Here is a 13,905-nt window from a genome sequence, read left to right as displayed (position 1 = left end):
AAGAAACTGGCAAACGCCAACAAAGATACACAGCAGTGGGGGCGCCACCCTGCAAAATGCGATTCCCCGCACAAACGTCACTGAACGGAAACGGGTCTTGTAGCAGGTCAGGTGACTCTCCCTCAGGCTCCATAAGGACCAGGAGGCGCTCTCTGGTGCAGAGTTCTTTCCTGCCACTTAGGTGTTTGAGATGTCGGGATCTGAACCCAGGACTCCCTGCTGGTGCTCTGCCACTGAGCCAGGGATGGGGGGAACCAAACTCCCAGCGTGTGAGGGCTGCACTTCCATGGGGAAGGGAGGGAATGAGGAGAAGGGACTCAAGGCTGGCACAAGGAAAGGGTCTGGGAGGTGTCATTCCCTGTCGTCGTACCCCGGCCGCCTCACCCCATTGTTAGGAGAATTTGGAGGGCAGCTGCCTTAAATCCACAGTGGCCGCATCCTCTGTGCACCTGTTACGCTGTGCCAGAATCCTTGTTGGGTTTGCAGTGGCTTCCCTTTGGGCGAGGGCAGCCTTCCCCTGCCCTCCAAGATGGCTGCCACCATGCAGGGGCTGATGGGAATGGAGAGTCCAGCACATCTGCAGGTCAGGAAAGGCAGGCTGGCTGGCTGGCTCCGGCCATCTGAAACAAAAAGGAAAAACGAAGGTGCCTTGCGCACCTTCGGTTTGCAGAAGGTGGGGCTGGATGACTCTCCCGGTGCTACAATTCTCTGATCACCTGGAGCGCTGTAGGTGCCCTATCATACATGGCTTGTTTTCCGCTGCTCCAGAAACCAACGGCTTCGAACGGCAAGAAAAGGAGTTTCCGACTAAACGTCAGGAAGAACTTTCTGGCACTAAGAGCCGCCTGGCAGTGGAACGGACTCTCTTGGGAAGTGATGGACTTTCCTAACTTGGAGGGTTTTAATCACAGGTTGTGGTGGAGGGGGGGGCATCTGCCAGGGATTCCTTACCTGCGATTTCTGCACTGCATGGGGTTGGGCTAGAGGATCCTTCTAGTTCCAGGATCCCATGAACCACAGGATCCCCAGGCCGACGTACAGTGGTACCTCGGGTTAAGTACTTAATTCGTTCCGGAGGTTTGTACTTAACCTGAAACTGTTCTTAACCTGAAGCACCACTTTAGCTAATGGGGCCTCCTACTGTTGCCTCGCCACTGGAGCACGATTTCTGTTCTTATCCTGAAGCAAAGTTCTTAACCTGAAGCACTATTTCTGGGTTAGCAGAGTCTGTAACCTGAAGCGCATGTAACCCAAGGTACCACTGTATCCCGGAAAGCGGGGAGGCTGAGGCCGTTGGGCACAACTGCAGGAAAAGGCTCCCAGCCCCGCACACTCCCCCCGGCCCTCTCCCTTCCCCCATCCATGCTCTGCCATGCCAAGGTGCTCTAACTCTTTATTCCCAATTGAGGCTGGGGGTTGCAGGGGCCTCCTCTCCCTGCTGCCAGAGCAGAGGGGCCATCAGTAGTCGTCCCTTCTCTTCCGGACTTTCTTGGGCCTGATGTTCATGCGCCTCCAGACGGCCGCGGTGGTGCGGTCAAGCTTCGTGACGCCGCTGAAATCGAAGGACTTCAAGTGGGGCAGAGTGGACAGGACGTAGCTCCTGCGCAACGTGCAAAGTACAGTGCCGGGGTCAGCGTTTGGAGGACAGCCTGCCTGCCTGGCTCCCTCCTCTCTCACGCGGAGCACAGTTAAGACTCCAGCCCCTGCCGCTCCCCTGTCCTGTGTGCCCCGCACTCCTGTTCCCTGAGGGTTGGGGGTTTTCTTTTTGGAGGGCGAGTGTTTACCTGTAGCCCTTCTCCTCCTCGACGGGGTTTCCGTGCAGCGTCAGGTTGCGCAGGTGTGGGAGCACCGCCAGCTTGTCCACCTCTGAAAGCTGCTGGATGGCGTTCCCATGAAGGTTGAGGTGGCGCAGGTTGTAGAAGGAAGTCAGCACCTGGGCAGAGAGGCCGGCAAGCGGCGGGCTCAGAAAGGCAACAGCAGCCGGGCAGGCTGCAATCTGCCGGGTGCTGCGCTCGGCGGAGATCCCTACCTGTATCCAAATCCAGCCCCCCTTTGGGAACTTCCAGGCTGGACTACTGCAACGCCCTCTCCGTAGGGCTGCCCTTGAACGTCACTTCCATTGGTTCAAAACACAGATTACTGCCTGGGGCTCTGTTTAGATCACATACCTTTTCCCTGGTTGGTTGGTTGTATTAATATAATTTTTATTAAAAACTTCATTGTTTTAAAAACAGCTTCCCCCGGTTTCAGGGCCCCATTCTAGGTGCATAATTTGGTATTTAAATGACACAGACCCCAGGTATCTGAAAGGTTGCCTCTTTCCCTACAGATCCTCTCGGGTGCTACGATTGGAAGAGGGGGGCCCTTTTGTTTGTTCCTCCACCCCCAGAGGCCCAGGGAGAAAGGGCCTTCTCTGTGGCAGCCCCTAAGCTGTGAGACTGGCACATTTTTACTTTTTCCCTCCCCACAGAGATCTGAATGGCGCCTTCATTGCAGCTCTTTATCCTGCTTTTTGAAGTGTCTTATTACCAGCACCCACCTTACTGTTGGGATTTCAAGCTCTTTTAAATGGGTTCTGATGTTGTGTTTTAATGCCGTAACCTGCCCTGGGAGCTCAGAGTGAAGGGCGGGTAATCAAATAAACGAAATAAATAATAGCTCCAGCACTCAACCGAGGCAGCTGCGCCCCAGTTAGCATCTTGATAGCCCCCCACCAACGAACTTATCTGATGGCGGCAAGGACGGTGTTGCCGGTGCGTTAATCTGCTTTGCGGAGCAACAGTGAAATCTGTTTAAAGGAGCTCCGGGGAACGGACTACGCTACCGGGTCGATGATCGGCAGGTCGTTGAAGGAGAGGTCGATCCAGTAGATGTCCTCTGGGTACTCCAGGAGCTTGCCCACAGTCTCCGTGAATTGGGTCAGCTCCCCGAGGGTGTTGTTGTTCAGCCAGATGGCCTGCGTCAGCAGCCGGCCCCCTTCGGATCGATGGATGGGCTTCAGGCCGGCCCTCGGCTCCTCCGTCAGCAGGTCTGGGGGTGGGAGAGAAAGGGCAAGGCAGGTTCAGGGAAGCAGGAAAGGAGCACTTGTTGTGCGTCCTTCGCGGCTAAGCTCTGCTGAACCAGCAGCCAGTGCCTCTGAGAACACGCAGAGGACATTTCCCTTGCCACCATGCAGCTGCTGCCTGTTTGTAACGCTTGAGACCAGGGGTTCCCAGGTTTTAGGGGGCCACCCCCCCCCTTGGTTCCATAAACTCATCCGCAGTGCCCCCTATCCTATAAAAAGCGTTATTCATAATAGCAGTTTACACAACCCACTTAGGAAGGCAATAGGTAAAGGTAAAGGTACCCCTGACCATTAGGTCCAGTCACGGACGACTCTGGGGTTGCGGCGCTCATCTCGCTTTATTGGCCGAGGGAGCCGGCGTACAACTTCCGGGTCATGTGGCCAGCATGACTAAGCCGCTTCTGGCGAACCAGAGCAGCGCACGGAAACGCCGTTTACCTTCCCACCAGAGTGGTAACTATTTATCTACTTGCACTTTGACATGCTTTTAAACTGCTAGGTGGGCAGGAGCAGGCACCGAGCAGCGGGAGCTCACCCCGTCACAGGGATTCGAACTGCCGACCTTCTGATCAGAAAGTCCTAGGCTCTGTGGTTTATTCCACAGCGCCACCCGCGTCCCTTAGGAAGGCAATAGCCTGATGTAATTCAGTTCATTCAAAATGCATTTAAAACGAGTTGAATTAATTCACCAAAATGTACAAACTTGAGCCATTGTTCTGAATACGGCTTTTAAATAGGGGGTGCTGGGGTGAGTTTATGGAGCCGTGGGGGTGAGTTTGGGAACCGCCGGGTTATGCCATACCTTGCATGAAGCTGATGCCCCGAAATGAGTAGTCCAACGGAGGCGCCTGGAGGGAGGCCGTGCTGTAGTTCCACCGGGCGCAAGTCTTTCCCCCTGTGCTAACAAAACACAATTGCACACGCAGGAAGGTTGGTGCCATTTGTCCTTGGGTGTGTGTGTGTATTAGTTACACAGGGGGCCTTGCTCCCCCCTCGGTTGCTCTGCCCTGCCCACCTTGGCACTTCTTGCAATGTGTGGGACTTACACACTCATTTAGGTAGGTAGCCGTGTTGGTCTGACGCAGTAGAAATATATATATAAAATTAAAAAATTGTCCAGTAGCACGTTAGAGACCGACTAAGTTTGTTCTTGGTATGAGCTTTCGTGTGCATGCACACTTCTTCAGATACACTGAAATAGAAGTCACCAGACCTTTATATATAGTGAGAGGGTGGGGAGGAGTAGTGGCACCCGCCCTGTGGAACGCCCTCCCACCAGATGTCAAAGAGAACAACTACAGTGGTACCTCAGGTTACATACGCTTCAGGTGTGCAGAGTGGTGACGTGTGCTTCTCGGGAAGTATCCGGTTCACCACTGCAGGCTGTCTCCAAGAGCGACCGCCTTTCGTTACAACACAGGCGTTGCCTTGAAGTCAAACTGGGAGGGGGTGGGTGGGAATGGCAAACACTGCAGGGCTGGCACCAGAGACTGGTGGTGAGGCTGCGCCGCCTGTCTCCAGCGGAGGGCAGCAGTGTTCCTCTCGCTTTTGCTTCGGAGCAAAGGACACATTTCTATCCTTGCCTGCCACCATTACCAAAGGAGGCCAGAGGCTGTGCACACATCGTATGAATGGGGCCTTCAGACACTCCTCTCGCAATGCAAATACTGTGGTGGTCATAAAATTGAAGGCTGCCTGTTTTTGCTGTACGCGGCAAGCCATGCATCACGACTGCTTCTGCCAAACTAGGGCCTTCTAGATATTTTCTAAAGCTGGTCTATACTGACATTGAGCCAGCGGGGCTAAGATCCTTGCAAGAATTTTGCCAGCTGCAGGTGAACTAATATCAGTGTTCTCGCAGAAGCAAAGATCACCAGTGTTGAAGCAATGATTCTGGCCATGTTGTGCGGATGCCTGATGATCGTCTTCCAAAGCAACTACTCCATTCCGAACTTAAAAATGGAAAGCGTAATGCTGGTGGTCAACAAAAGAGGTTTAAAGACTCTCGAGGCAAATCTTTAAAATGTAGTATAAACACTGTACAACTGGGAAAGACTGGCTTGTGAGCGCTCCAGTTGGAGAACAGCCTTTACCAAAGGTGTCCTGGGCTTTGAAGACACTCGAACTCAGGACACAAGGGAGAAACGTGCTAAGAGGAAGGCACACTTGGTAAATCCACACCGTGATCAACTCCCACCTGGAAACCTATGTCCCCACTGTGGAAGGACGTGTGGATCCAGAATTGGCCTCCACAGTCACTTACGGACTCATTGTTCAAACCATGTTCATGGAAGACAATCTTACTCGGCTATGAGGGATCGCCAAAGAAGACGAAGGAGCAAGTGGGGCGTAGCGGTTAGAACATCGGACTAAGACCTGGGAGACCAGGGTTCGAATCCCCCCTTGGCCATAGGAAGCTCACTGGGTGACCTCGGGCCAGTCCCTCTCAGCCTGGCCTACTTTGCAGGGTCGTTGTGGGGACTAGAGGAGGGGAAGAACGATACAAGCTCCTTGGAGAAAAAGGTGGGCTATAAACAACACAATAATTCTGAATCGGCTCTCACTAGCTAGGAGATAAATCTTGTGGCGATAGTAGAAAGCTTTCTGAAAATGCAGTTTTTGCAGTATTAAAAAAAACGCAGCACAATTCTTAACAGTACAAATTTGTAGCAAAACTGTGTCAAGGTCGCTACTCACCTGGGAAACGATATCGCAGAACTAGCCTGAGGGAGATGGAAAAAGAAAGAAGCAACGTGTATTATCAGCAGGGAGATCCAACATGCAGAAAAGTCCCCCAGAGATGGACAGCTGAATTTGCCCCCATCAAAACAATTCAATGGGGCTGTGTACCCCATTCTACCAAGGGGTGAATTAAGAAAAAGGTGATGGATCTGAACAGCTTTCCTTCCTCGTCTCTCAAAGCAAATGGTTGCGAAGGTGTAAAACAACAATAAAAATCAGAGATTGGTTTTACTATACAGTGGTACCTCTGGATGCGAACAGGATCCGTTCTGGAGCCCCGTTCACATCCAGAAGCGAACGCAACCCGCGTCTGCGCGTGCCGTGATTTGTCGCTTCCGCGCATGACATCATTTTGACTGCGCGTGCATGAGTGGCGAAACCCGGAAGTAATGCGCTCCGTTACTTCAGGGTCAACGCAGTGCGCAACCCAAAAATACTTATCCCGAAGCTATTTCAATCCAAGGTATGACTGTATACATAGGCAAGCTACCCAATACAGAGTCAGGCCTTTAGTCCACCCAGCTCAGTACTGCCTGCACTGGCTGGCAGCAGCTCCCCAGGGTTTCAGCAGTGCCGTCTCCCAGCCCCACCTGGGATTTTCTGACACTGAGCTGGGCACCTCTCTGCTTCGTGAGAGTTGCCCCGGGGACACCTTGGCGCAAGTGCTCCACAACTGCGGAGGCTCTTGCTGGAAATGCTGCTCCAAAGCCGAGCCGCTTATGCTTCTGGCGCTCAGAGCTCTGCCTGAAGGAGAGAGAGGTCCCCAAGCAGTCGGCTGCTCCGTAGGATTGCTGAAGGGCTCCATTGAGAGGCGAGGAAGGAAAGCTGTTCAGATCCATCACCTTGCAAACAGCAGGACCCTGGAGGAGCCCCCTAAACACGATAGCCAGCAGACTTAAAAACAAGAAACAAACCAGAAACCCATAGTTCTTTCCCCAATGCAACGCTCGGGAGCCTCCATCCTGCTGTGGCAGGTGCTTTGCAAAATTGCTGCTCCGACAGCAGGGCCTACAAAGCACTGTGATTCCACGAAGAAGCAGGAAAGCGATTGCACCAAGGGATGCGGCGCTTCCGCCAGGTCTTGCATGCTCTCCTCCTTCTTCTTTATTTTTTTTAATATATATTTTTATTGGTTTTTTAACATATCATTTCCAACAATCATTTAACCTAACTTCTGATCTTATACAATATTTTAGACTTCCGTCAACAACCTCTGAAGATTTTCCGTTCTTTATCACTTGTTCTGCATTTCTTAGTTTCTTACTTTTAATTATCATTCACAAATCATTCTTTTCAGGGTCTTCCTTGCAATATTTCACAAAGTCCTACTACCGTCATCTGTTGATTACAACTGCTTTTCAAACAGTTCAAATATTTACTCCAGTCTTCTAAGAATCTCTGATCCCGCAGGTTTCGAATCTTTCCTCTTAATTTATCTAATTCCTCTTAATTTAATCTAATTCCTCTTAATTTATCTAATTCCGCGAAATTAATTCCATTAATTTCATTTGCCATTCTTCTTTCGCAGGTCATTCTCCTTGCTCCCATTTTTGTGCCAAGCCCTCCTCCTTTTTTCACACGAGCCCCGCTGCTGCAGCTGCGTTGCACTGATCCTAGTATTTGCACGCGCACCCCCGCCGTGCCTTGCACGGATCCCTTTCTCCATCCCCCCCCCCTTTGCACGCGCACTCACCATGCCCGCCGCTTCGCCCGCCGAGTCCGCCTCTCTCTGCCTTGCACATTGGAACGCGGTGCGGACAGAGGGCGGGGCCGTCGCCACGGCAACCGAAACACACATCGCGTGGGCGGAGCCTCCTCCGCGCCCGCCGGGAAACGTAGTCCTTAAGCTCCTCAGCCACGCAGGGCTTGCCGGGAAGCGAAGCCTTCCCTCCCGCGCGCGCGCGGGGCCCGCCGGGAAACGTAGTTCTCCGCCTCAGGCGCAGTCTCCGCCTCTGGGCTTCGAGGCCTCAGCCTTGTGGCTTCTCGGGCGTTTTATTTTTCTGTTTTGTTCGGAAGTTTTTAACCCTCGCGGCGCCTCTCCTGTCCCTTGGGCCGCGGGGGCGACGGAGGCCTAGCCGCTTGGATCCGGAGGCCGACTCGCGAGGAGGACGGCGGAGAGGAGGCCCCGCGGCAGGTAGGCGGGCGGCTGGGCGCGCGGGAAGATTTACCTCAGGAAGGCAGCCCTCCCCTCCCCGCTCTTCGTCTGGTGTTTTTTTGGGGGGGGGGCGCTCCCCAACTCCTGGAAAGGGAACGAGCCTCTCCGGTACTTTCCTTCCCCGTGTGTAAAATTGAAATTTAAAAAGAAAAGAAAAATCCTCTCAAGGAGCCACGAGGGGGGGGGGGTAGATTCGTTTCGCGTCGTTTCATTTACCTCATGAAAGTAGAAGAAAAGGGACGACCTCAAAGCGAGAGAACGAGGGGAAAAAACAAAACCCCCAAAGTGTTACTACCCATTTAAGAAAAGTTAACGTAAAACCAGTTTTGTTTTGTTTTTCATTTGATTTTAAAACTCGTTAAGATCTGGACAGGGTCGTCCGAAGGGGTTACAAAAAAATTGAAATGTTTTCAGAAGGCGCCCAAAAGCGGGAGGGCGAACGAAGCACTTCTCTCCTCCCCACCCCGGGTCAAGTGGCGGGTAGTTCCGCTTCCTCCGCCTGCTTTCTCAAGAAGCCTGGAGAAAGTGAGCAGCCCCGAGTTCGCCTGGAGGAGGAGGAGGGTGAGGAAGCACCTCTCCCAACTGGCCTGTTAGTAAATAAAATTTTTAACGGTCTCTTTCACTTGCCTCCCACCTGTGGACACCAGGCAATTTGTGAAATAACAAAGCGGCGATTGTGTGTTTTCTCTGTTTATTGCAAATATATTTCCCGCATTTTCCCTCCCAAGGAGCTCCCTCCTTCCTCATTTAGTCCCCACAACAACCCTCCAAGGTAGCTGAGGCCGAGAGAGGCAGTGAGTGGCTCCCAAGGTCACACCTAGTGAGCTTCATCGCCAAGTGGGGATTTGAACCCGGGTCTCTCCCAGGCCCTGGCTGTGAAATTCACAAGAAGAGTGGGGATTTGGACCTGGGGTCCCTAATCCAGCAGCATTACCACTTTGCCACACGGGCTAGGAGTTGCTATATTGCTGCTTCTCTTTAGATCTGTTTTGAGGTTTATTGCTCTTTTCTTCGGTATGCGTTTCTTCCTCCCTCCATGAGCCTGGGCTTGAGTTGGCTTCCTTTTGGCACGCTGGACAGCCCTGCAAAGTAGGTTGAGCTGAGAGAAGGGATAAACACAAACACACACGGGCTGACCCAAAACTGGCCAAGTGGCAAATGGCCTTAATCTGAGGCTCCGAACTTCTGCAGCTGCTTTATTTTGTAAAAAGAAAAGCAAGCATTTATGTTTCTGTCTTAAAAATGTAGAAGACCTTTCCTTCCGCCCCCCCGCCCCCTTGCAAGTCACAAGTGTTGGTGAATTAATTCAGAAAAAAGTTTTAAAAGATGAACTCAGCCAGAAAACAAATACTCGCTTATCCAACGGCGCTCCCTCTGCCCAATTCACAACAGAAGAGCCATATGTTGTACAATGAAGCATTTCAGATGAATTGAATATTTTGGTGGCACTTCTATCTGGGGAGTTCCTACCTTGAGAGATGCTACCTACCGGGGTATCTTGCACTTAATAATACTAGTAGCAATAGCAGTTCATCTTCAGTGTTTATAAATGCTCTGTATAGGGAAAGATCCGCTTTGCTAGCCCTTTGCATATATTGTAGTTATCCATTACAGCCTCACCGAAGATGTAAGGGTAACTGCCCCAGGTTTGTGTGGTGGTTTGCATCCTGAATTGAAGATCACCCGCTCTGAGATCCCACAGCTAATTCTCCCCTGGCCTCCTCGCTGGCCCAAGTAGGACCAATTCAGCCAGCTAGCCCTGGGGATTATCTAATGCTTATTTCCCCTAAATTGATTTTTGAATTTTATTCTTATTCATGTTTTTATACTGTATTTTATGCTGCTTTTATAATTAAGTGTTTTAAATTTGTTGTTAGCCGCCCTGAGCCTGATTTTTGAACCAGGAAGGGCGGGGTATAAATACAAATTTATTATTATGATGATGAATGTCTGTCCCCCGTCTGGTGTTGTGGTCAGAATACTGACTCAGCAACCCAAGGCTCAGATCTCCCCCTAAGCCACGGAACCGGTTGCTCGCAGCCCAGCACAGAGCGGTGTGGATAGAAAAGAGAAACACACACTGCTCACAGCTCCTTGGAGGAGGAGCGGGAAACCAGTGGTAACTTTTTAAAAGTGCCCCACCAGGATCTGTGTGAGGGAGATGGCTGGGTGTGGTTGGTTAAATTATTTTTAGTTCTGCTTAGCAAGGGGAGGGAGGGGCCTTTTGGGTGAAGTCCAAATCAAGTACAGTGGGGCGGGTTATCAGGTTTGATGTATGGCAAGTGGCAGCTATTGATAGGGCCTTTTCTGTGGGGGTGTCCAGAGAAGTCTGCCCAGGTGTTAAAGTGTTATTTTTTTGCAATACTTCACTGAACAATAACAGTGATACTTGTCACTCTTGTGGAATTGTATTTTTTGCGCTGTGTTTAGTCTTTTCTCCTTTTTTCTCCTTTTGCCCTGTGTTTGTATTTTATGGCTGCCTTGTCAGTGTTGTTAAATTGAAAGGTGGTTTGCAAATAATGAGTCAGCTCAGCTATTCACCATCTCTTTGTGGTGGGAAAACAAGTACAGCATTTCTAAGAGTTTTGTCACTATGCAGTTTCAATTAGTTGCCTATGATTAGGTCGTTTTAATTGTATTTTAATTACTAAGTACAGACTTGAAAAACTAGTTACTGATAGCTTATTTATTTAGTCATGTCTGACTCTTCGGACACGACTTAACGACTTATTATGAATAGCTTATTATGGATTGTTATATGCAGGGAAAAGCCGGGATATAAATAAAATAATAGTAACAACAACAACATCCTGGCCAGCAACTGTTTTCAGTATATGTATGGTGAAAACTTAAAAACGTAATCTCAGAGCCTTTGTCTATAATTTTTGAGAATTCTCTGAGAACAGGTGAGGTCCCAGGCAGACTGGAGGCAAGGAAATGTCTCCATCTTCAAAAAGGGGAAATAAGAAGACCAAGGTAACTACTGACCAGTGAGTTTGACATCTATACTCAGAAAGGTCCTAGAAAAGATAATTCAATAGTTGGTGGGTGAGCACTTAGAAAAGGATGCTGTGAATACTAAGACCCAGCATGAGTTTCTCAAAAACAAATCATGCCAGACAAATCTCATTTCTTTTTTTGATAAAGTTACAAGCTTGGAAAATCAGGGAAATGCTGTGGACATAGTGTATCTTGATTTCAGTAAGACTTTTGACAAAGCTCCCTATGATATTCTTACGAGAAAGCTGGTAAAATGTGGCTTGAACAAGGTAGCTGTTAGGTGAATTTGTAGCTGGTTGACTGACTGAACCCAAAGATTGCTCTGTAATGGTTCCTCATCATCCTGGAAAAAAGTGACAAGTGGGGTGCCACAGGGTTCTGACCTGAGTGTATTATTGTTCAACATCTTCTTAAATGTCTTGGATGAAGGAATTGAGGGGATGCTCATCAAATTTGCAGATTACACTGAACTGGGAGGGGTAGCTAATGCTGTAGAAGATGCAATTCAAAATTACCATAACAAGATTATAAAACTGGGCCCAAACTAACCAGATACTTTACAGTTTCACAGCACGCTCACTCCGTGTCCCTGGTTGCATTGCATAGGATAGGTGGTGCTAAAGCGGGGGGGGGGGGTGCAACCATCTTTCTGTGGGGGGCTGCATTCTCTCAAGGGTAATCTATGAGAAGAGGCAGAGGGAGGGCCTCTTTCACTCCCCTCCCTTCTCTTTATGTATTTTAGCTGGATACAAGGGTATGAGGATTGCCCTGTACTTTTGGGAAAAATTTGAATGGGCAGAGGTGGCCCCCCATACTTCTTCCAAGAGGGACTTCCAAGCATGTTTTTATACAATATTGTAGTTTTATAGTCATATGATATGAGGGTCTAACCCCAAAATGTGTATACAAATAATAAAACTAGGGGCAGAAAGGGAGAAGCCACGAAGGACAAGATAGATAGTCAAGCCTAAGAAAGTCCAGAACCTCAAAGAGGTGGGTGTGGGAAAGAATGGAAAGGGAAAGAGAAGAGGCTCAAGAGTGAGCAACAATTGTTCCAGACTAGATGTGTGCAAAAGCACTAGAATCTATGTCATAATTATGAGATAAACTAAACACATACACAATGTGCAACTAAATCTAAACAGTTTGGAAAACTGCTGAGGGTGGTTTGATGAGCCAACCAGCTAATTCATGCTTCCAAATTCCAAGATAATAAGATGAATCTCAAAACTTCCTGGAAAAAGACCAGCTGCAAACAGGCTTGTGTATACCTGCCCAATAATCCACTTTGTGCAGAACCTAACTTTAAATAAGCCCAGCAAACAGTCAACTCTTGCATTATACAAATGCAAGACATAGCAATACTTTAAAATGGTGGATACAGAAAAATAATAAAAACTGATAGCAGAAGCAGCAGTCCTTTCTATTGTTTGATCCTGCTGAAATCTTCCCCAAAAGCTATCTGTACCCCTCAGAAGGGTGGCTAGAACGGCAAGCAGTAACTGGCCATGCTCTAAGAACCCTGTTTCAGCTTTAAGACTAACATTTGGAATACTGTGTCCTGTTCTGGGCGCCACAATTTAAGAAGGATGTTGACAAGCTGTAACGTGACAACTCTTTAGATATTTGAAGATAGTTATCGTGTCTCCTTTCAGTTTCCTCTTCTCCAGGCTAAACATACCCAGCTCCTTCAACAGTTCCTCATAAGGCTTAGTCTCCAGACCCTTGATCATCTTGGTTTTATGTCTATCTTTTTCAGGATGACGAGGAACCATTAGTGAGCACTCTTTGCGTTCAGTCAGTCAGCCAGCTACAAATCCTCCTAATAGGAAAGCAGTAAATAGCAATAAAGAGGTGGAGAGATCCGGTAGCAGAAAGGAGAAGGTCATTGTTGTTCACTGAAGTAATCTCAGAAGTGGGTTAGTAGAATCCAGATGTTGAAGCCTTTTTGAAGCCAAGGGGCTAGCTAGAGAGACGATGGCTGCTTCCAGGAGAGGAAGGTTGCCTGGAAAATGTTCTAAACTGGAAGTATTGCTGTTTGAACTCTGCTTCAAAAAGCAGAGGAGTAAACGAAGGAGCACTTGTGCTTGTTTTGTTTGTTGTAAATGCCAGGCGTGGGGGAGGGTGGTTGCTCAATCCAGAGCTGGAAAAATTCCAAGACCAGGAAAATTCTGTGTTGATGCCTAAGAACTTTTGGAACTTTTTCCATCCTTGACAGAGCAAACTCCAGAAACATTCTATTCCGCCTGCCACTTGAGAATGGGATGTCATCCCTGCCCCTCCCCTGGCTGAACACAAATTTGAGTGTGTGGAGGGGGATTTGATGTGTGGTGGAAGGTGGAAGTTGAGGTACTCAGAAAAAGGGGTTTACTTCTAAGCATGATGACCTCAGTGGTTCCAAACATTTAGCTCGTTGCCAGCATTCTTCATTCTCATAGTATACCCATTGAAATTAATGGATGTGACTTATTCTGCTTAACGGGGACTTCCTGAATAGACATGGTGAGGCTTGCACTGTAACCATTCATTTCATTGGGTCTCCTCCGACAAAAACTAGTGTTGGATGCAACTTCATTGTCTCAATTCTTGTTTGTTTGTTTGTTTGTTTGTTTGTTTGTTTTTTGTATCATGCTTTATGATCCATGGGTGGTGTGATTACTTTTTTAGGTTACATTTTATAGCCTACCCAGTGCCAGAGGGCTTAATTAACTCAGGTAAATCTGATTGTAATGCCTTAAACCAAAAGCAAATGAAAACCTTCCATCTCAGCATAGTTTTATTAAAAAATATATCAATCAGTCTCATCAAGCGTGACCTTTATAGTGAGGACTCTTTGATTTCATCATTCCAACTGCTTGCTTCAGAAATGCAATGCAAATTTAAATCATATGGCATGCCATTCTTCCATCTAAGAGTTCATCTTGAGAACATGAAGGCTGCTGCT

General features: G+C 48.8%; 2 protein-coding genes across 9 annotated transcripts in view; one reads left to right on the top strand and one right to left on the bottom strand.

Moving 5' to 3' along the window:
• Positions 1–1,376: 1,376 nt before the first annotated feature.
• Positions 1,377–8,723, bottom strand: LRRC51 (leucine rich repeat containing 51). Of its 2 annotated transcripts, none has more exons than XM_083610174.1 (6): positions 8,589–8,723; positions 5,762–5,787; positions 3,867–3,964; positions 2,825–3,030; positions 1,785–1,933; positions 1,377–1,600 (listed from the first exon to the last, which is right to left on the bottom strand). In XM_083610174.1, the coding sequence occupies exons 1-6, from the start codon at positions 8,706–8,708 to the stop codon at positions 1,459–1,461; spliced, it is 741 nt and encodes a 246-aa protein (XP_083466300.1). In that variant the 5' UTR covers positions 8,709–8,723; the 3' UTR covers positions 1,377–1,458. The 2 variants fall into 2 exon arrangements, with proteins under 2 accessions (XP_083466300.1, XP_083466301.1); XM_083610175.1 differs by lacking the exon at positions 8,589–8,723 and adding an exon at positions 7,500–7,628.
• NUMA1 (nuclear mitotic apparatus protein 1) overlaps positions 7,718–13,905 on the top strand; it is a 70,584-nt gene continuing 64,396 nt past the window's right edge. For 5 of the 7 annotated variants that reach the window (XM_083609508.1, XM_083609503.1, XM_083609494.1 and 2 more), the window contains exon 1: positions 7,723–7,940. The gene's annotated coding sequence lies outside the window, so the exon portion shown is untranslated. Of the gene's footprint in view, positions 7,941–13,905 lie in introns of all 7 variants that reach the window. The other 2 variants (XM_083609511.1, XM_083609504.1) reach the window with 2 other exon arrangements.

Source organism: Podarcis filfolensis (assembly GCF_964270895.1).
Source record: "Podarcis filfolensis genome assembly, chromosome: 4".
In the NCBI taxonomy this organism is placed as follows: domain Eukaryota; kingdom Metazoa; phylum Chordata; class Lepidosauria; order Squamata; family Lacertidae; genus Podarcis; species Podarcis filfolensis.
Note: the sequence above shows the minus strand (reverse complement) of the source record. Positions and strands in the feature narration are given on the sequence as shown.

Excerpts from the sequence above, each read along its gene's own strand:
- LRRC51 (XM_083610174.1), bottom strand. The coding sequence starts at position 8,708 with ATGAGGAAGGAGGGAGCTCCTTGGGAGGGAAAATGCGGGAAATATATT. Across the intron at positions 5,788-8,588 it reads CTGGTGTCCACAGGTGGGAG|GCTAGTTCTGCGATATCGTT; the intron begins GCAAGTGAAAGA and ends CATCTCCCTCAG. Across the intron at positions 3,965-5,761 it reads TCTGCGATATCGTTTCCCAG|CACAGGGGGAAAGACTTGCG; the intron begins GTGAGTAGCGAC and ends GTGTTTTGTTAG.